The 23,217-nt window shown below is 39.0% G+C and overlaps 3 protein-coding genes across 5 annotated transcripts in view; 2 read left to right on the forward strand and 1 right to left on the reverse strand.

The window, feature by feature from the left end:
* Positions 1 to 2,404, reverse strand: part of dock8 (dedicator of cytokinesis 8) — a 71,718-nt gene extending 69,314 nt beyond the window's left edge. Inside the window, exon 1 of one of the 3 annotated variants that reach the window (XM_086075652.1) lies at positions 2,139 to 2,404. In XM_086075652.1, the coding sequence (XP_085931778.1) occupies positions 2,139 to 2,191 (53 nt within the window). In that variant the 5' untranslated portion in view covers positions 2,192 to 2,404. The remainder of the gene's footprint in view (positions 1 to 2,138) is intronic. The other 2 variants (XM_086075651.1, XM_086075653.1) reach the window with 2 other exon arrangements.
* Positions 2,405 to 3,116: 712 nt separating this feature from the next.
* Positions 3,117 to 18,437, forward strand: zng1a (Zn regulated GTPase metalloprotein activator 1A). The gene is made up of 16 exons (XM_086075638.1): positions 3,117 to 3,242; positions 3,688 to 3,821; positions 4,528 to 4,614; positions 5,400 to 5,496; positions 5,632 to 5,723; positions 7,606 to 7,665; positions 8,271 to 8,308; positions 11,133 to 11,179; positions 11,633 to 11,719; positions 11,810 to 11,854; positions 12,543 to 12,599; positions 14,950 to 15,001; positions 16,889 to 16,957; positions 17,083 to 17,148; positions 17,289 to 17,415; positions 17,693 to 18,437. Exons 2-16 carry the CDS (start codon positions 3,722 to 3,724, stop codon positions 17,758 to 17,760), a joined length of 1,092 nt encoding a protein of 363 aa, XP_085931764.1. The 5' UTR covers positions 3,117 to 3,242; positions 3,688 to 3,721; the 3' UTR covers positions 17,761 to 18,437.
* A 98-nt stretch (positions 18,438 to 18,535) lies between these two features.
* foxd5 (forkhead box D5) lies at positions 18,536 to 22,277 on the forward strand. The gene has a single exon (XM_086075639.1). It carries the CDS (start codon positions 20,563 to 20,565, stop codon positions 21,610 to 21,612), a length of 1,050 nt encoding a protein of 349 aa, XP_085931765.1. The 5' UTR covers positions 18,536 to 20,562; the 3' UTR covers positions 21,613 to 22,277.
* The last annotated feature ends 940 nt before the right edge of the window (positions 22,278 to 23,217 follow it).

Genomic DNA, 23,217 nt, shown 5'->3' on the forward strand with positions numbered 1-23,217 from the left:
AACACGGTTGCAGACAGACTTCTAAGAAAAGTGTACTGTACACTTAAGCACTTATTTGGTTCTTTTGCGACGCTAGTTTTCACATTAGCTTGTCCATGATCTTCTCCTGTTCTCTCTTGCTCGGTGTGTCATTTACTTAGCTACTCCTTAGTTTTACATATTGTAGCGATGATGAAGCCACACACTTCCCATCATTCTTGTAAATAATTGTATATACGTAGTTGTATTAAGTTACAAGTTGCTTTCTCTTTATTTGCATTTGTCAGTATGTCTGTGATGTCTTTCAAGATGGAAGAGCAAATGATCAGAGGATCAAAGAGTCAAGTGCTATACAAGCTTGAACGTTGGCTTAAGTGAGGCAGTCAATGTGCGGAGTGACTCAGTGTGAGCTGTGGCAGATAGCAGCTCTTGATTGAATGTGCATTCTGTTAACGCTGGTGGGAATAAGACAACTGAAGAGCATCAGCAACTGTCGGCCTTGAACCACATACGAGGGCGTTTACAATATCCAACTTTTCGTGTTTCGGAAAACATGATGGGACTGTTTTTTTTTTTAATTTTGGGATTGAGTTAGGGGGGGATAAAAGCTCTGAGAAAAAAAAACACCGTTTTGGCAATCACATCATCGCAATGTCTAAAATCTTGGTTTTTCCCAGATAAAGATAAATCATTTAGCCCTACAACCATCTTAAACGCAAACAAAGAAACACTATCACTGAATTAAACCTATAACGTCAACACCATGACTCTACCCAATTGTGCCACATTAATGCTTTAATTGCTTTGGCCCGACCACAGATATAGATGAGATATAATCAGCAAATTAAAAAGCAAAAAAACAAAACGCAAATACCGTATATAAATTGGCGAGTGATGAACCGTGAATATGTGGGGATGAACTGTCTATCAAACTAAGAAGAATATCAGAGATGTTTTAAAGTCACCTGGTTTTACAGTAAATGGCAAAAAAATTATAATCTTTAAAACAGTGATGCCCAACTACTGTGCCACAGCACAGTTGTATTTCGTAATTATAACAATATATCTGAATGTAACAAAAAATTATTTGTATCAGAAATTCAGTTTTGATTTGATGAACTCAATCGTATGGCACCCCATGTAAGGAAAATTATATTGAATTGTCTTTTATGAGAGAAATACACCAGATATAATCAGAATCCCAACTAAATCAAATCAAATTGTTATATTTTAAAATACCAACATCCTTGGATTGCATCGTACCCTATGCATCGAGAATCATATCGAATCGTTGTTTGGACAGATGCACACCCCTAATATCTACACATGTCACTTTTATTGACACAAGACAATATGCATTTTCTCAAAAAAATAAAACCAACATTGAACAAATATGATGTTAGCATGTTGGCTTTGCCCTCGGCATGTGTTTCAATTTCTCATGTGTCCCCTTTGCAAAAATAATCTCCCACCCCTGCTCTAAATTGTCTTTAGGTATTAATGGTTAACTATGTTTGCCTACGTAGTACATAATATGTGACCTGCGATTAGCTGGCGACCAGTCCAGGGTTTCTCAACTGATGCCAGCTGGGGTAGGCTAGAGCAGACCCGCTTCTCCATAATAAGTAGTACAGAAAAGGGATGGATGGATGGATGGATGTGCCAGCAATTTAAAGTGACAGGGACAGAGTGCATAATCTGTGTATCCACTTTTTGGACACACAACAAAGTTTGATAAAACACTGGTTCAACACCATCACGTGTCTCACTGCAAAAAGAGGGAAGCGTCACATGCATTGACAGTTATTCTCAGGAAGCTCCCCCGTTAGGTTGTTTTAATGAGTTAGCATTGAGCATAAGACACAATGGACTTCCATGTACAGTAGTGACTTCCTCTACACCTGCAGGAACTATGAGCACATGCCTACTCATGTACATTATAGCATAATCACGAATGTGACACACCACAGGATATGCATGAAACTATTCAACAGGAAATAGTAGTAATGCATGCAGTCATTCAACAAAGTTAACTTTAATACTGTGAAGTACACAGACAGTAGCAGTAACCTGTTGCCCTTTCAACATGTGGCCGCCAGCTCCCCGTTAAAACTGGTCAAAACAGCTACACTAAAAAAAAAGAGAGTTGTTGTTTTTACCTGTTGATTTTTAAAGCAAAAGCCCGTCGCTCCGCACTGGTCACAGAAGCCATGGGAGACCGGGGTTCGAAAGTCCGTAAAACAAGGGGCGATGCTGCTCCGCCGCCACCGGTCGGTTGTCTTCGGTCTGTTTGGCTGAGTTATGCCCGCCCGCCGCTTCTCTTCGCCCGCCCCGGCTGTCACTGAGGCGCCGCCTCCGCTACACAAGAAAAGCTCCGCCGCCGTCAAGCTGCAAGAGAGTGCGCGCGCTTCTTGATTCCAGAATCCGGAAGTAAGTACTCACGAATCAACATCCGGTCTGGGTGAGAGAGAGAGTGCCCGAAAAAACGAGAGAGGGAGCGAGAGAAAGTTCGAGAGAGAGAGCGAGAGAGAGAGCGAGAGAAAGAGCGAGAGAGAGATAAGATTGTTATTCATATTCCTTTTTCATGAAATATATAAATTAACATTTATTAATTTTCTATGTGTCTATATTATTATTATTATTATTATTATTATTATACACTCAATTGTAGGGCACATACACAATCATTCACACGCAAATTCACGCGTAGGACAAGTTTGAGTGTGCATGTGTGTAAAGTGTGGTATGCGGCCTCCCTCTAGTGGTGCTTGACAGAATGATTTGAATCAGTTGAAGTGAAATAAATAAATAAATAAATAAATAAATAAATAAATAAATAAATAAATAAATAAATAAATAAATAAATAAATAAACCTGCTGCTTACTGCAACATTCCAAAAATAAAACCTGAACCAAAGTGGAAACTGTTCACCTTATGAGCCGGACTGTTAACCGTGCTGCACACTGCCACAAACTAAAAACTGAACCGACAGCTTCGCTGCTTAATTTTTTTAATTATTATTTGTTTGGTTGTGTGGTTCAGTCAGCTTTGTGTTGTTTTTCCCCTCTCCCGTTAGTTTTGTCTTCCGAATCAAATGGGAACCTCAATTGCTCGTCATATTAGTAGCCGGACTATCAACCGTGTTGCACACTGCCTGAACGAGTTCATACGGTGCAACCCACCGATCAGTGGTGCAACCGCTTATTCAGTGAAATTGTGAATGTGACACTTCGCTTGCGTGTGTGGTGCAGTGCAACGTCAGGTAATAGTTTCGTGTTGCTTTGTAAACTTTTAAAATAATAGTTAATGTTTTGTCACTGTGAATACGAGAATGACGAGGGGATGAATCCTGCTAGCCTGTCTCAATGGATAAAAAAAAAAGAGGGTAAACATGATTGTTAAAATCTACTTTTGAAACCGCAAGTGATAGTGAAACACTGGCACTTCCTATTTTAAATGTACATTTACAAGTCAGTGAATGCTATTTGTGTATGTATACATGGTTGTTTGCCACTGGATTAAACCTTGTTGATGATACTTCTATTCAACCCATTGACAGTGCCCTCCATAATTATTGAAACCCCTGGTTAGATGTGTTAAAAGCCTTAAAATTAATTACATTTTTATTGCAGAAGCATACTCTCATACTGATAATTGCGACACACATGGTTTAATGTAAAATAATTGTTTCTTAATGTGGTTTGCAGATTATCCTGAAGGTCGCTTGATGGTCTGAATGGGATGGAGGATGAGGATGATTGCCCAGAGTTGGTGCCCATCAACGCTCAGACTGGTGCTCCTGCAGAGCAGATCCCCGTCACCATCATTACTGGCTACCTTGGTGAGAGACACCTTCTGGATGGATGGAAGGATGGATGGATGGAAGGATGGATGGATGGATGGATGGATGCAGGCACGCATTATTAATTGTCAATACAAATGCTCTGTTCCAGTAGCCTTAATAATGAGAACAAAGCAACCCAAGGTAAAGCAGGCATGAGAAATTATTAATAATATTTGTTACAAATATGATACAAATCTGTACATCTTTTTTTTTTTTTTATACAAAAATAAAGCCATAATTCCAGTGTGGTCAGACGATCCAGAATTAGGTGCATGAGGATCAGTGTGTTCAAAAGATGTTGACAATACAGTACAGACTGATTTAAGGGATGTGATATTAGTCATCCTAGGGTGGAGTTTAAAAAAAAAACGACTTGGGGAAGAAAGGTTTTTCTCAATCTGCTAGTGTAGCAGGACGGTGACATCTGCCAGTCACTGAAGCTGTCCTTTTCCCTCGAGATGGGTCTGTGCAGTCGATGCTGTGGATTGTCCATGATAGACAATGATGGGTTCAGCGTCCTCTTCTCAGTCACAGATGTCAGCCTGTCCAACTCTGTGCCCGCTTAATCCATTAGAGAAGCCTCCCTTTTCTTGTCGCTGACCATCACCAAGTTTCCAAATTTAAAAAAAAATTCAAGAATTTCATAACCCTATTAGTAAACTGTTTTTCAAACCAGGGTTAATAATTTTCTGTCCTTTTGTAGGTGCTGGAAAGACCACGCTCTTGAATTACATCTTAACAGAACAACACAACAAGCGGATTGCAGTCATACTCAATGAATTTGGAGAAGGTAAAGCTAATGTGTTAATAGTACTGACTGGTAGTCCCTGATCAATGTTTGGTAGTTTTCCACAAGAGGGCAGCATAGCTACAATTATGTTGGACAATGATGAATACCTGTACATTGACTTTACCATTGTGCTGTATTCAAAATGCACCTCATACACTTGTAAAAGGCTATTTTGGCCATATTAGAAAAATAGAAAATAGCCATTAATTTTATCTCGTACTGATCTCGGTCTGAAAAAAAAGTAGTATCGAACATCCCTAATACATATGTGCAAAGCTTTGCCGTAACTATGTCAGATATATCAAAATGCAAATTTCTGGAGTCCCATAGAGGAAACAGACATCTACAGAGACAATACATAAAAAGCAGTGCAGTAACATGGGAAAAACAGAAAAAAGTAAATGCCGTATAACAGTTACAATCAAACAAGTATAATAAAGTGTGTCAGTGTAAAATAGGAAGTGTGAACTATATTGAGCTGTAAAACACTAACTGGGACGTGGCTGCTCATAAAGTGCCTGCATAAGAGGGTCCTATTTTTCATATAGAGATTGACTGGTTTTTAAAATCCATTGTTGTGATCAAAATCATAAAAACTCCTCATTCAAAAGTCTTCTGGATCACCTACCTGGATTTCCAATTGTATTTCATTCAGTCTGCTATAAGAATGCTTGAAGAACATTTTACATGTCGCTATGCAATGCATTTTTGTCTCATTCTGTCAAGTTCCAAGTTACTTGATGGCATTATTTTCCATTCATATAAGTGCATTCACTCTCTTAAAGGAAGCGCGCTGGAGAAATCCCTAGCCGTGAGCCATGCTGGGGAACTTTATGAGGAATGGCTCGAGCTGAGGAATGGCTGCCTCTGCTGCTCTGTCAAGTATGTACATTGATGAGATGTCGTGCAAGTTATTGATGTTTTGCATGAAATAATGAATGTCACAATTATTTTATTTACATTTTCGGCTCTTGCTACAGTTTTCCCATTACATTTTATTTATGTTCTTGTTTTTAGAGACAATGGCCTCAAGGCCATCGAGAACCTGATGGAGAAGAAAGGCAAGTTTGACTATATCCTCTTGGAAACTACAGGACTTGCTGATCCAGGTGACACAATAATGCCTTTGATTGGGAGGAGGGTAAAATGCCCATATTGGGCCCAATTATGCGTATGTATGTACCCCAATGTATTTCTACCGATCATGCTGATGTCTGATTTCCATCCAGGCAACAAAAAAAAAAACTCAAAAGGCATAGAGCTCTCATGTTTGAATTAGAAAATCAATATTTAGCCATTTCAGGATAGGTCTGGTGATAACTGCCTTGCCGTAAAGTGACAGGTGTGACAGGAGGTGTCAGGGAGGGTGAACATGCGGAAGGGTGAAAACGCACCACCTGGATTCTTGCGCCGTCGCCGTCTTCAACCCTGAAGACATGTTATTAGAGCAGACAAACTTGTTATCGACTGCCATTGGCCCTGCCACTGCTGTCAGTCATAATGCCAACTTTGGGGGAGGGAATGGAGAATTTTGACTCTCCATCTGGGGAAGGGCTCAGATGACTTGCATGACAAATGTCGCTCAAAAACTTTGTTTTAAACACCCATCAAATATTTACAATTCTTCTCTAATCCCAGCTGGAATCTTGACAAAAGTGCATTATGTGAACAAGATGTGGCTGCCACGATAACACAGAGACCTGTGATAACTTCATGGGTGCGAACATTGGAGCAAAACAAACGTAGCAGCTTGAAATAAGCAATTGAAAGCCTTGGATAATGATGCAATCTGTCTCTTAAGAGCTCACTTGGAACAAAAATCCTGGTAGGGTTTTGGAAAATAATCCTCTTTTCTCTGTAGATCAAAGTGCCATAATTATTTAATTTTGTGCTGAACATAATTTTGTCTTGATATTTCTATTCTACCTCTATAAAAAATAAATGCACTGGATTCTGTAACATAAAAAAACCAATCCATTCACATATTCTGGATTTAAAGTTTTTCTTTTAAGTAATGGGAATTTAAATAGTTAATTTCAGCACAGTTTACACACGCTATTTCTCAATGAAATTAGCTACTTTGTAGAGGTAGCCCATTGCTCATGCAAATGAGCAATTGTGACGAGAAAAATGTGAACCCTTTAGCAACGAGACAAGTGCCATATTTGCGGGAATGTTCAAATGAACTGAAATGAAGGAATGAGTACTTCAAAGTCCTTTAAATTAAAGTACTTCATGACAAGTAAATTCATGAACAAACTATTTACTACAAAAGTACCTATTCTACTGCCTAAACTCTGCTTCTCACAAATAATGTTACATTTGCACTCTTCGAGTTGAGTTTTTAGGGAAAGTTAATGCTGTTAGAATCGCCAAAGTAATGTTGATCCGTCAGATTTCAGCCTATACGATCTTATTGGTGAATATTTTGAACCAAGACACCTGTCAGCCAATCGTAGAAGAGGTTCCCGAGTAGCAGGTAAAAAACGAAATGTTTGAGGAGATATGTTGACAACTAATGAAATTACAGTAATTTCTGGACTATAAGGCGCACCTGACTATAAACCGCGCTAGCTAAATTTGGGGAATACTCGAGTTTGTTACAGATACAAGCCACACCCGGCTGTAAGCTGCAAGTGTTTTAATGTTACCGCACCGGGTTCCTGCTACTTTCTTTTCCATAATAAGGGCGCAAATTGTCTCGCTCTCATTCTCTCTCCTACTGTATTTGGGCTCACTTGGTTTGTTTCGCTGTGCTTAACGCTCTTGCGCTTCCTCTACAGTGCGCCCCCTTGTGATCTGATGGATAAGCCGCACCTTTGTATTAGCCGCAGTGAAAAAAGTAGCGGCTTATAGTCCAGAAATTACTGTACACTCTTCCACTGTAATTTGAAGGTGTTTTTGGACCTGATTATGAGTAATGAGCACACACGAAAATGTTCCCCAAAAAAGGCCATTAACACACATCAAAACTAACATCTCGTCTTACAGGCGCCGTGGCTTCCATGTTTTGGGTTGATGCAGAGCTCGGCAGTGACATCTATCTGGATGGTAACTGAATTCATCTTAGCTGTCATTGGCAATCATTGTTGCCTTCATAAAAGTTGCATTTTAAATGAAAGAGTGTCACCATTGTTACATATTGCATTCAAACAATACTATTTTTAATATTCAGAGGTAATTGTCAGTGTAACAAAGCAAAGATGATTTGCTCCTCACACCACATATTTTAAACATTCTTAGTTATCACAAGAAGTTAAACATCGGACAGAATATAACATTTTGTGCTATTTTTTTTCCTGGTCCAAATTGTAAGACGACACGGCATTCAGCTCTGAAGTTTAAAGGTTGTCCATGGAAAACTGATTTAAAGGCATTACAACAGGAGTGGTTAATGTTTACCCAAATGGTGCCTGAGTGCTTGTAGGAATGAAATATTTTGTTTGGTTGCATCTGTGTGCATGAAGTGCATGCTCAGCTGTCCCCAGTGTTGTTCCAGGGCAGTCGACCAAAAGCCAAATTTGTTGAGAGAAAAACGTCTCTCGACAGCAAAACAGACGAAGTGAAAACACCAAAAGGCTGCATGCAATTTAGTCAAGAATGTGCACAAATTGTCAGTGATAACTTTTAACTCCTCGTCGTCTTGTTTGTTTCAGGCATTGTGACTGTCATTGATGCCAAGTATGGACTCCAGGTATGCTTCTGCATTGTTTGTTTTGATTAAACATTATAAAGAATTTAACATTCATAAACAGCAGTTGAAAAAAGTCCGTAAATCAACAATCAGGACTAAATTATGTGTTAGGGACCACGAAATTCTCCCAAGATGAGATTTTCATTAATTCAGGGATCTTCAATGTGTCCCCGTTTATCATGTTAAATGTAATTTAGCAATTTACAAATATTTTAAGATAAAATTTTGTCAAATGAAAATCACTAGATTAAAAACGCAAATAGTCATTTTAAGCCTGCTGCACACCGAGCGATGCGACAAACCTGACAATTGTGAAACTCAGACTTGCACATAAACCAACTTGCTGCAATGATAAAAATGCAATCCCTGTTTTTTTTTAAATCATGAAACAATGTTTTACAGGCACCACATATAGAGTTTCTACTGTTTCTTTTTTTAATCAAACCGCAAACATCAAGGCGTGGTTGTCACGGTAGAAATGGAATACCATCACCACTGTAGCTATATTTTAGCAATATAAAGAGAAATGAAAGGATCAGTGTTTCTCAACCCTGTCAAGCCTGTTTTCCATTTCTCACGATTCCAACGCAGGTGAGGATCGTTATCAAGCTTCTCCAGAGCTTGGTGATGAGCTGTCATTGGAATCACCTGTGATAAGAATTTGGAGACATCTAAATGATTAAAATGGAAATAAAAACAACACAGTGACGAAAATTCACACAATCCAATCAGAAGGAATGAAACGCGGGTTGGAAAAAAGAACCACTCAGAAACTGTTCAATGTTCACTGCACTTTATTTAATGTTCAAAATGTTTACATTCATTATACAGCTGTAAGATTAATCTAAAGCAATTGTGCACTTTTTTATTTAGGTGAAAACTAAGTTATATTATTGTCAGTTCAACATGTTTCATTGAAACAATTAATAAAGACACCGTTGGATTAAATGTGTTTTACGTGTTAAACTACAGTTACAAATAGGTGTGTTTTAATTTTCTGTATAAAAGTTGAAATGTATGCTGAAGGAAAATATCGACTAAACGGTCAATGTAGTCGACTAAAATTGCTCTTTTTTTATGTTGACTAAAATTGCTCTTTATCTTTGTAGACTAAAATTGGATTAATACTAAAATAAAATCAGATGACTAAAACTTTAATTAATTGTATTCAACTATAACTAAAGCTACATTAAAATTTATTGTCAAAATTAACATTAATTGAGGGGCTGTTTACTGTTTGACTGCACTTGTGCTTTTCAGCAACATAGACTCTCCACACTTTGCTTTCTCATCCACAGGTACATAAGAAAGTATGAATATAAGTATTATTATAAAACATAATGTGTATTTATAGCAGGCTTTCCCACAGCGTTGTATTATAAAAAATAAAACCGCACCTCACACATTAGCAAGAATTTCCTAAAGTATGAGTAAACCGTTTTTATTTCAAGATGGAATGACAAAACATGCCCATTTCTAATGCAATACTTGACATGCGCATTAAAATACATTGTCACTTTTAAGCCTTATTTAAGTTCCTAAACCCATGAACTTTGCAAGTGCATAGCAATAGATAAAACACAATAGGAGTATCACATGAAGAGAAGACAAACACACACATACACACATCCTACCCTCCCAAAGGCATTTAGAAAGAACAGGACAAGTGACACCTGCATAATGGGCTGCAATGCGAAGGTGTCGGGCCCACCTAAGTAACACCTTTGGTGGACGATGCCAGAGAGGAGAACTTCCAGTGAAGCAGTCATTCCAACACGTTTTTCCTTTCTTGCGTTCCGTAGAAAATCCTATTATCTAAAGTTTTTTGGCTTAATTTTTGTGACACACAGACACTTAGCAATGAATTTTTTTCCCTTCGCCTGCAGGAATGTCCGTTTGACACATGGCGTCTGGATCAGATTAACACCCACGGCTCATGCTTATATGCACATATGCAACTCTTATATGACATATATACTTGTCCATTTGGGTTGAAGGGAGAAAACGTTAGATACTCTTTTGTTTTAAAACAACAAAAAAGATACTATAACAAAATTAGCGTTGAAATTCTACGAGAGAAATTGGGCACAATTGTTCTTGAACCAGACAGTAACCAGTGATGTTAGGCGAATCGTATTAGTACAAATATTTAAAAAATATATAAAAAAAATACTTCCGAACAATAAAGTTGGAATATTATGAGGGGAAAAAAGCAACAAAATGTTTAACTTTATAAAATTACAGTTGTCATGTAAAAAATAAAAAAAGTAGAAAACCGAAGATATGCTGTATTTTTAATACTGAGGGGAAAAGTTCGACATACATTCGAATAAATTTTGATATACTTCTGTTCACTTTACAATAATATATTGTTTTTATAATAATTACAAGACAGAACTATGAAAAAATAATTTTACGAGCATAATGTGAAAATGGAAGGATAAATTAAGTTTTTATGTTATAGGGAAAAGAATGGGAATTTTACAAAAATGTATATACCTTTTTTTTCAATTTACCAAAATAAAATTGGAATATATTTGAAGAAGTCGGAATATGAGGAAAAAGTGGCACATCTCAATAATTCTGTCATTATGAATACCAGATAAAACTGAAAAATATATGAGCATAACGTTACATCATTGTGGGAATTAAGTCATAAAAAGAGGAAAAATCTCAGGTGAACTATAGGAACACAAAAAAATGGAAAGTGATTTGTAAATGGAGGCCAAAGTTATTTGTGTACTGTCAAGCCTTAACTTTTAAGTTGTTGTTGTTTTTTAGCATTTCTGCTCTTACAGAACATGTTTCTTCTTTTTTTTTATAGCAACTGACAGAGGAAAAGGCTGATGGACTTGTGAATGAGGCAGAAAGGTTCAATTTTATTATGTTAATATGAATATGTTTATATCCTAAATAGACAGTTGTTGTGATAATGCATGGGATTCTCGCCACCCATCTTGTGGTCTTTCTGTTTGTGACCCCCAGCAGCTGTGTTCTTGTTTGTTTGACAAATAACGCTAAGTTTCCAGTTGCCCAGCACGATTGCAGTCTTCATTTGTGTTTGTGTTTTCACCTCTTTAAACTTCATCAGCTTATACTTCAAATCCAGATATTGAACCACTTGTTGGTGCATGACGTCAAAATCTCAGCAAGTCTTGCAAGACTTGAATTCACCTCATGAGGCATCTGCTCAGTGAGCATTAAACAGCATGAGCATTATCAGATGCGTGTCATCTGGGCATGCCTCATGTCAATGGGGCACTTGGACTGTAATTCCAGCCTAATTGTTTGGTCGTAGTTAGAAGAATTGTATTTCTTTTGTAGGCAGATTGCACTCGCTGACCTGACAATTATCAACAAAACCGATCTGGTGAAGGAAGGGGAACTTGCTCAAATCCGAGATGCTGTCAGGTAAGCTCTTTGTGTCCTTCACCATCACATGGGCACGTTTAAAATGGTGGATTTGGAAGAAGGAATAACAGTTGCTGTTCCCACCCCCAGGTCAATAAACGGTGTGGCGAAGATCCTGGAAACCCAAAGATCAAGGTAGTTAGCGCTGTCGCGCTCACAGCGGGGTCTTTTTTATCGTGAGATTATAAAGCGTCTCTGCAGCCCGCCCTCCTTTCTTTGTTTATAAAATGTGGCAGATGAACTCCACGTGCTGCCCCTGCTCAGATCTTCATATCAAAGATGAAGGGGCGTAGGCGTGACATTGCACCAGAGGGACCGCCTCCCGTTTCTCATCACACACACTCACATGATGAAAACATACACAAAGTGCTGTATCATCAGTAAGCACCAGACGTGCACGGGTGTCCAGTTACCCAGGATGCTCTTCTCTCTTTGACCTGAGCTCTTCCTGCCGACGGGGGTCGCGTGTGCACACTTGTGTGTGCGCGTGTGCTCGTATATGTGTGTCTGTACACTCTGTTGGTCTTGTTATTGGACCCAGGTAGCACCTGGCTGACACAAGCAGTATCTGTCAAAGGTTTGTGTGTTTGTCCCCCCCCCCCCCCCCCCCCCACCAGTAAAGTTCAGACCAGGGCAAGAAGATAAAAGAGGCCACGCAGCGAGGGGTTAATCAGAAAAACCTTCTCATAAATACACAGAATCTATTTATTTTCCATCACTTTTAGTTGGCTTGTGACTAAAGTTGGCATTTCTGTATTAGCTTTGTGTGTAAAGTGATGATAAAATGCCACAGTGAAAAGTCTAATTTGGTCTTTTTCCACAGGGTGGACCTCTCAGAAGTACTCGACCTTCACTCTTTTGATAGTAAGGATGGAGTAAAGTAAGTTTTACCATACATGTGGCATTTAATTTACAACAGCGACATTTCACTATTCAATTTATTGTTTTTCACATTCAATAGGTTTATTAGAATGAGGTTAGAAAAAAAAAAAAGTACAGATTAAAACATTACATCCCATGTTTTGATGGGGGTCAGATTTTGATGATTTTCTTTATAACTACAGGCATAAATTGAGAAAGGAAAAAAAAACATGACTTTACCTGTATAGAGTGGTTGTATTACAAGGAAAGAAAATGAATAAAGTTACATAGTTATTATTTTTTTTAGGAGAATACATTAGTAAAATTTCAAACAAAACTAAATTTTTGGAGAGTACAGTTATAATACCGCAAGACAAAATGTCATAATGTTAAACTTTACAAGAATACTGTAATATTAACTGACAAAGCTGCTAATTTAACAAGAATAAAGCCCAACTATAATAATATAATCAGAACAAAACTGCTGATTCTATGAGAGTAAAGTGCAAAAAAATAGAGAGAGAACCGGGTCGTAATAATCAGAGAAAACATTTAACTTAATGAAAATATTATTATCATTTCTAGATAAAACTCTCAACCATTTAAGAATAAAGTTGTAACAATATGAAGCAAAACTGATTATTTTACAAGAAGTCACATCAGTAGTAGTTACTTCCAAGTCAGATGTTTCAATGCTGCACTTTAATTGGATGTCAATAGAACGTACCGGTGTACCTAATGAAGTGGGTGGCAAGAGTAAACTGCCATGTTATTTGTTATTGTGCCGGTTGCTAGGTTACAATGATATTAGTGGTCCACCTCGACGGCTTTTTTGACGCTCGTCTGTCTGAAGTGTGTAACCGTCTTTGACACTGTTGCCCACCGTGTTTCTTTTCAATTAACAGACTCTTTTGGTGAACGCCCCCCACCCCACCTCCTGTTACACCCCGAGGTGATCATCATCATCATTGTGTCCCCCTTCTCCCCTCTGGTAGAATGTCATTGTCATGAATCGAGTCAGTGTTCATCCCTTCATGTGAATGAAACGGGCAGCGGCGTTAAAGCTCTCTTTACATGCCCTCTGTCAGTGTGTGTGAGGCCAGCTGCAGAGGATTAGAGCTGTGTGTGTCCACTGGCTCCCGAGGAGTCCCCCTTGTCCCAACAGATAGCTCCTTTTCCCCTCGCCTTAAAGAGTCGAGGAGAGGGCGGGGGCCCTCCTCCCCTCCCGAGGGCCCACGCTGGCTGTTTGAAGCGGGCCCCCCGCTGCTCCGCCTGTGTGGTACTAACTTAACAGTGCATCGGGCTCAAACCGATGGGCACAACATTTAGCCTCCTTGTGAGGTCAGCGAGACTGGGCGGGGGCGAGGCCTGATGGAGAGAACAATGGGCTGAGTTTGTTTGGTGGCTGCAGTAGGTGTTTTGTAGGCTTTAATTGCCATTTCTAAAGTTTTCGCAAGTCCATTGAGGGGTGGTGTTGTTAAGCGCTGAATATACTGTAAGGATGGGGGGCATATACTATATAGTCATTTTTCCCTGCCAAAACGATTATTCCAAGTTGCAGCTTTGCATGCTCTGTTTGTTACTCAGGTTAACGCAAAAACTACATTCCATGACACAGTGCACAGTGATATTGCAAGGAATTACCTTACATCTGATCCAGATCTAAATCCATTATTGGATCAAGGATTTTACTGACTTTTTCGCTGTTGCAGTCCGGGCCTAGTTGGGCAAATGACTCATCCGACCCAGTAGATGGTGCTACGGTGACAAATGACAGTGTGTGATATACATTTAAGGTTGCGTCTGACTGGTCAAATTCGGGTAAAATCATAAAATTTCATATGAAACTTATTGCATGTTTTTGCGATATGTATATTGCATGGGCCAATATCAAAAATATTGATATTATTTTTATATATTGTCCACCCCTACCTCTATGGCAGTTGGCACCCTCTTTGTAATGGCCATTACCGTCACCCATGGGATAGAAAAATATTTTGCTGACATTTCTTCACTATTGACCTATTGAAAGAAAAGACGGTTTACAACAATCCCCCAGTCTTCACACAGACATTCAAAATGACACTTTGTAAGAGAAATGATATACGCGTGGGCATGAACTGCTTGTCCTCCCAGAATAAAATATCTTTTGAATCGCTGTTGTATACGGACAGGTGCATGCTTATGCACATGTTGCCTTTGTTTTCACAGACAGTTTTCAGTGTTTCTATGGAAACTGTTAACTGTTGTTCTTAAAAACGTCCACGTTTGTCATGTAAACAAATGGGCAAAGTAAAGCCAGTTTGTACTCATTTGTTATTTGTCCAACTGTACCAGTAAGACAAAAATCGTATTTCTCCTCTTCACAGTCTAGCAGAGAAGCTGAACGTTGTGAAACCGAGCAGACCTCATCTTGACAAGGTATCCTTTAACTCTCCCACCTTACTTTTTTTTTTTATTCACTCCCTTTGCCTTTGTGTTTTGTTTGCTAATTTCTTTCGACACATCATTTCCTGCAAGATTAAGGGAATTCGTTCTCCTTAAGGCCAAAAAACCTGTGCTCTGCATCCCCTCGGGCGACGACACCGTGGTGAAAACTCCCTCCCCTGCTTGTTTTTGTGTGGAGATCAACTTGGAAGCTTTTGATGTTTTTTTTTTTATTATTATCTTATAAATAGATCCACTTTGTTTTGTGTACGACATCCTTAAACTGCTAAGAAATGCCTCTACATTTTTTACAAAAGTTTGCTCTATTTTATATATATTTTTAAAGATATTTAAATATACAGTTCAACATCAAATGTACTTTTGAGACTTTTTTCATGAGATGTTTTCTTTAGAAATTAGCCTAAACGGCTCATGACCGTAATTTGCTTTCTATTGTTTCATGCCCATTAAGTTTTACCACAGGATGGACGCAGATGAGATGTGTTTGTGTGTGTAAATACCACTATTGTTGTCTCTTTTCTTCACGTTCCCTTTTCCCGCATGAAGCTTAGGTACCCCCCCCCCCAAACCAACACACACACCACCGCTCCTCACCCTGTTGCTCTTTTCATGTAAATGAGAAGGCTGTTTTTCTGTTGTTATACCAAATGACAAGGAAGTGTGTAACCTTAACACTTCAACACAAAAACAGCAAATATCTGCAAAGTGTCTTTTTAGTGCCACAAGGAAGTTTAGACAGGAGGGTGAGAAGTGAGTGGCGAGGGCTGGGTGGGCTATTTCGGGCTATTGAACGAAGATGTAGAGGTGCCGAGTGGAGCTGTGCTTTTCGACATGATCGTTGACAGCGTCATCAGCCGGGGCGTCTTTTGTTTAACTGTTATAATGGCTTTTTTAATTCCACTGTCCTCTGTAAATTGAAAAATATAATATAGTGTATTTGGAAAGTCTGCCGTAATCACAATTATGGAAAACATACTATACACTGGCAGATCGCGAAATTTGGGATAATTTGCATAAAACAAATAATGCTACTTTGCCAAATAGGCCGAAGACACATTTTTATACCCCCCATAAAAAACATTAAATAATTGTAAGACTTAGAGAAAGTCATAATTTTAAGCAAAAAAAGCATAAAGATGTAATATTACAAGAAAAATGTGTCACTTTTACATGAATAAAGTAATGATATTAAGAGTAACAATGTAACTGGTAATTTTACAGGAAAATGTGTAATTTTACTAAAAAGATTTATGTGACTAAATAATAGCAATAATTAAGATTAAAAATGACAAAAAATGAGACATTTTAAGATGGAACTCAGGGACGTCAAAATAATCAATTACTCAACTATTTTAATAATCGAGTAATCATTTAGAGCCATTGTTTAACTTAAAATTGTCGTAAACCTTTGAATTCAGTAATTATTGTCTGATTTCTGTAGTACATCATGAAAGCAGGCTGATTGTCTTTTGTTTAATAAAAATAAAACTTTTAAATCTCTGCTTTTGACAAAAACCGAACCAGTTTCAAAAAGGTTGGTGAGTACAAATTCAATCCCTCCCGGGTGATATCACTTAATTGTTTGGTGATGAAACGCAACTAAACAACATTATTGAACAGTAATCTGGGTTTTGTAAAATAATTGTCTGTGATTATTTAATTAATTGCTGGAATAATTCCTAGATTAAATGATTCTACAAATATTAGATAGTGACATCCCTATAAAAAAAAATATATATATTATGTAAATTCAGTTGAAAATATACAATGATGCTGTACCTCATGTTTGTGTCTGCTGTGTATTTATGACATATAATGTCATGTCATTTGTTTTAAAAATCAATCCTCTCCTATTGCCAGAGTATTTTAACAGTGACCTTTGAAGTGGCGGGAAGTCTTTCAGAAGATGCCCTGAATGTTTTCATTCAGGTACAAACGCATGTTGTGATCCGCTGAATTGCATCCCCGCTCCCATTCCCCAATTATCTCCCTCACAATGCAGCCCTTTGAGAAAGTAAAGCCTCTCTTTTTTTTTCTCTCCACACATTTTGCAGGATCTCCTCTGGGAAAAGACGCTGCGAAACAAAGAGGGGCAACCCATGACTGTCATCCGCTTAAAGGTACAGTAAAGCACAATAGTCGCCTCGGTGGCGGGCAGCCATCAATAACCCGCTCCCTTATCTGTATTCATCGGTCCCGGGCCCTTTCTTTCACCGTGGGTTAATCCGTCACTCGTAACATGTGACGTGCACGTTCCTAGGGAATAGTGTCGCTGGCAGCCAAAGCCCACCAAGTCATGCTGCAGGGGGTCCACGAACTGTATGAGCTTAATGAGACTCCACAGCTTTGGGAGGAGCAGGCGCGGATCAGCCGGCTGGTCTTTATAGGTATAGAAATACAGTACACACACACACACACTCACACTGCTTTTTCACGCCTTCCCTTCATTCACTTGTATTGAAGCTGCACTTGCTAATGTTCACTAAATGTAGCTAATGTGTAACGTGGTCATTGAAGCATGAGTCTTTATAACTAACAAGAAGGGCCAGGGAGGACATTCATTCACATGACATTTTATGGAACCATTCTCATCATACTGTATATAGAACATTTAGGCAACATAGACGAGTTGGATGACAATTTCTGTCTTGGGCTGTCTCTCAGGAAGGAACTTGGACAAAGATATTCTCCAACAACAGTTCATCTCTGCTGTGCTACAAAGACACAAATAATCGGAACCTCTTCTCGTGGAAAATAGTCAATTCTACAGGCAGTCCAATTTTGGTCAAAAAAAGAAGACACAGATTGAGCTTCATGTTGTCACTGAAGATGATAAAGCATACCAAAGGTTAGCTATTGTTAATTAAAGGTCCATACATTTTACTTAAAAAGAGGTGTCTGCCAACATTGATGATAATAGTAATATTCATTTACTCTGTTACTTGTGTATTCAAGTTACAAGTAACACAGATTTACAAGACTGCATTTTTAATTGAGATTGCAAATGTTACTGTGCAATTAAAATCATGCTTCTCCAAATAGTTTTTCCTCAGCGCAAAAAAATAATATTTTGATTTTAGCTAAACTATTGCTTTTTTTTCTTTAACAAAAAACATGAATATTTTTTTCCCCCACATGAAAATAAAAAACTATTTTTATTGTCTATGTTTCTCTACACAAACAATAATTCTAGCTAAATAATTTTCATTTGATTTTTTTAATGCTGTAACCCGTACACTTGTATAACTTCATTTTAGCGTTATATTAGTCCTACCAATAATATAACGTGTTTTTTTTTTCATCTGAAATGTTAGGAAGTAAACTTTTACCTCATTAAGCAACAGCAGAAAAGCATTCATTATCATGTGGTACTTACAAAATTGTACAATAAAAACACATTTTAAGCAAATCATTGTGAGGGCTGCGCACACCATGCAATGTTTCCAGATCCAACATAGGACCTGATCATCGCAAAAAATTTACAGGTGGCTACTCACAGCTGCGCATTGGGCGATTTACCAAAAAGACTCCTTGTGATGTGAATTTTGCAAGCCTGCTCTGAGGCTCAGTCCTCATGCTATATGATGAACTACATCCCTTTTTTCCGCACACTTAGCAAGTGATGAGTGGAGTTTGCGGCGGTGTTCTGTCAGATCAGCATACCCGTATCTGTAGCCTCACCCTAGACTATGATACTCCAACGGATATGCTGTTTTGTCGAGACAACGACCCTACAAGTTTTTCCAATATATTTTTGGGCTTCTGAATTCATGTATTTGTAACACCTTTTTCTGGTATTTTCTAAATAAGTCAACATTTTAACTGGAGAATGTAATGAAGTATGATATATAGATATACAAAATTTTAAATGTGCATTAACATGTCAAAGTTTGTTTGATACGTTGACTTGTTTGGAAAATGTTTTAAAGCAAACGCCTTTTAAAAGCACTAAAAAAAAAAAAAACGCAACTTGTTATTTTCCTTTCTTAAGAACATTCGCTTAAATGATTAACTGATGTGTTGCTGCTTTCACCCTACATTAAGTCTGTACACGCCATACTTGATATTTGGTGCCGTTTAAAGCTGCTGTCATGTGAGGACCATTACCTTCTCTCGCACACGCGCACGCGCTAACGCGCACAGGTCAGGTGAGGAAGTGGGTGGATTTTTCCCAGCTCCGCACATTAGCAATGGAGATGCCGTTTTTGTTTGTGTTTTGTTCTTAAGCACATATCCGCTTGCTTTGCTTTGATGATGGCTCCCAGGTCGTAAATCCCCCGAGCCTCGGCCTATGTTGAGCCGAGCGGCACCGTGCAGCTGGGGCCGTTTCCTACTCGATTCTGATGCTGATTGGCCTCGTTAAGAGCGGCCATTGGCTCCTTTCTGCGCTGCCCTGCGGGACGTCCATCCACGGCCATTTTCATGGTCACGCCACCCGCGGGCATCCAGAGGTGGCAAACTAAACGAACCCGCGGGTGAATTAGGGGGTGGGGGGGAGATCCAGCAAGCTGGAAACAATTGCTATCACAAGGCGTGGTGTGACAACACTGAATATCCCACACAACCCTCCCCTCCCATCTACCAACTTTGCCGATGATCATTTGAAATGCTAAATGTAAAAATATACATATAACTTCATGCTTTGTTTGATGCAAGACTGCACATATACTATAAAGAGCATCATCTTTCCCCCCTCTCATTTACATTAAAAAATATATAGCATAATCTAAATGTATTTGTAAGCTTTCTATTTTAAAATTCATTGCAAATGTTCGTAATATATGTGCTACCTTTTATTTATATTGAATAATATATCATTTTTGTTTAAAAAGTTTTGTTTGAGGTGGGTTGACCCAGCAATATATTGCATTCTTTCATTTATGATAAACTACGAAATGTTAACTTCTTTTTTTTTTAAATATGACAGATTATAGGGAGTGATTTGTGTGTTTTTAATTTATGCCGGATGTCACATTTTATCTACATGCAGTAGGTTATATTATTTTAATGTATCTGATATATTTTAGTAAACAGTTATACAATCTAGATTAACGTACTGCACATAACATTTCTTCTGTGAATCATACATCATTGCATAATAATGGCAATAATAAAACTAAAAACTACTAATAAAATTATTAGTATATAGCCTACCTAATTAAATATCGACGTATAAGCCCAAGCTTCAAATCTTTAACTTAACTATGCTAATATTCAGACGAGTCCCATTCTGAAATGCACTGAGATTTAAATAATAACTAACGTTTGACTACCCCACCTGTTAGCTCTCCTCCTTTGGCCCCCGCTGTGGTGGGGGGGGGGGGGTGTCTTGTGATAGGTCCACAGGATCCCCACTCCGGTGGATCTACCCTGCTGGGCAAAAGCCTCTCAGTTTATAAAGCTTCTCCCCCGGGTCACAGCAGAGGTGGGCGAGCACATGTGCTTTTACGCACAAGAAGTTAGGTTTTATTACGCACGGCGCCTCGCACTTCATTATTGTGGGAAGTTACATTTCAACGCTTGTGAACTTTGCCATGACACTTTCCGGCGATTACGAATCTTCCCCACACGCCGAGTTGCCTCGAGAGGAGATCAACATCGTGGGCGAGGATGAGCCCGAGCCGGCGGGTCGTTACGCCGACCTGGGCTCCGGGGCCGAGTTGGAGTCCTCCGGGGCCGAGTTGGAGTCCTCCGGGGCCGAGTTGGAGTCCTCCGGGGCCGAGTTGGAGTCCTCCGGGGCCGAGTTGGAGTCCTCCGGGGCAGACTCTTCTGCCGAGAGCGAGAGCGGTTTCTGCTCCGCGAAGGCCGGCGGAGGAAGCCTGGTGAAGCCCCCTTACTCCTACATCGCCCTCATCACCATGGCCATCCTGCAGAGCCCCATGAAGAAGCTCACCCTGAGCGGCATCTGCGACTTCATCAGCAACAAGTTCCCCTACTACCGCGACAAGTTCCCGGCTTGGCAGAACTCCATCCGGCACAACTTGTCCCTCAACGACTGCTTCGTCAAGATCCCCAGGGAGCCGGGCAACCCCGGCAAGGGCAACTACTGGTCCCTGGACCCAGCGTCGGAGGACATGTTCGACAATGGCAGCTTCCTCAGGCGCAGGAAGCGCTTTAAGAGGAATCAGCCCGAGTTGGGGAAAGATGGACTCGTGTTCTTCTGCCGGCATTTCGGGCAGCCGTACCCTGTGCAGGAGCGCGTCAACCCGACTGCTATGGGCTACGCGCAGCTGCAGGAGGGCGTCATGATGCCTGCACCCACGTCCTATCACATATTCCCGCAATCTCGGAACGAGTGCACTGGACCCAAAGACTTCAGAACTACAGAAACGACCGAGCCCTCAAGACGTGGCTCGCAGGCCAAGTGCTCCTTCAGCATAGACTCCATCATGAGTAAACCAGCTCCCCCCAGTGAGGGTCCCCATCAGAACCCCCTTGCTTACCCCCGTTTAATGTCGAACCACGTGGCCTGCTTGGTTCCCACGCTCCTGCAGAACCACAGAACTCATTTTGGACCCTCTGCCATGCTAAGTGGTCCTCCTTTGATAAGTGAACAGCTAAGACGTTCATACTCACACTGCTGACTTGTTGTTTTTGTTATTATCGTTATTGTTTTTTAATTGTGTTATTATTTATGAGTAAGACACGTGTTGCTCATTTCTTAAAGAAATCTTTGACTGCATGATATTTATGTTGACGTAATCTTGAAGGAATTCCTTTTAGTTCTTGAACTTTTTACACCAATGCCGCCTCAAAAAAAAATGTTGTCCAAGTGTTTACATGCAAAAACATGAAATTGTTTTCAATTAAGTGAACAGCACAAATTAGTTAAAAATGTACTTAAAGAAATGTTTAAAAATGAACTGTACTAAGGCATTAATTCCTCCACTTACCACAAGAGGGAGCCCGCATACAACACTGGGATTCACTGGCTAAAGGCATTATAAGGTCAAATGATCTGCATTTACATTAAACATTTTAGAACCAATAAACATAGTTTTGATTTAGTATTTCTTTGAAGTTGTAACAAAATGACTAATGAATAATGAATTAAAAAAAGAGCTTTAAATGGTTGAGATGTGGATTGTTTAGGTTTGATAGCCTTAGATTCACTGCATTTTGGATGATTTTTGCAATAATTTTATTGCTGTTTTTCTCAATGCATGGAAATATTGCAGAAACGATGATACTTATTTGAATTCTATAATTCAACGGTCTTTATACATACAAGCAGTTGAGCTGGCATCCATGGGTCCTTAAAACGTATTTGCTTTCTTAATGTGCTCTACTGATTGGTCGAACGGGTTTTTAAACAATTGTTGTGTTCATAGTTATCCCTCAAAATAAATATTACAACTGTGAAAATATAGCTTTGTGTTTCCTCAATGCATGTTGTCTGTAAAGGTGTCCAAAGTACTCAAACGCTTTACGTGCTACGTAAGTTGAAGTTTCTTTACCTGAGTAAAAACTGTATACTTAAACTTGAGTGCAAAAAATAAAAGCTAAACAATATTATTATTCCTGTCGAGCATGTACAATACTCGTTTGAATAATTTGGCATTGCAAACAATACAAACTTACCTGACACAAAATAGTTTTTCTATGTTGATTAATTAGCATACTACTTGAGCATGTTTGGGGAATATCTTGCTTCTTCAAATCTGTTGTGTCATCAATGTTAACGGTTCAGTATATTGGCCGCCATCAATCCATCCGTCCATCCTATCAATCTACCTCTGTACTAGCCATCGATCCATTTCCGAACCCCTTATTCAATGTTCTAAATGAAACACAATTATGCCAAAGTGAATGTCATCTGTATTATGGATCTATGTGCTTTGATATACAGTATTGTATAGTCAGAGTAGTGCATAAAGTTTATGGAACATTTTCTCCCTTCTGCCACAAGATGTCGCCATTGACCAATTATTGGTGCTCAGCTGTGATTTTCTTTTTTAGGTAAAGTACATACTAAATTAAAGTATTCGGTTACATGCTAATATCAAAGTGCATGTTTAAAGGTATATTTAGGAGATTTAAGACGCGAGACTTAATCAAAGAATGGAAAAAAAAAAAGAAAAAAGCAGGGCTATCACAAGTGGCACTAATATAAACTTTGTATCATTGAGTATTGAACTATACAAAGTGTTTTTCTACTGTATGTTCTTAGGTACAGTCCCAACTGTCCA

The sequence above is a fragment of the Leptonotus elevatus genome, chromosome 5 (assembly GCF_054856555.1).
Source record: "Leptonotus elevatus isolate MCC_2025b chromosome 5, RoL_Lele_1.0, whole genome shotgun sequence".
Taxonomy (NCBI): Eukaryota; Metazoa; Chordata; class Actinopteri; order Syngnathiformes; family Syngnathidae; genus Leptonotus; species Leptonotus elevatus.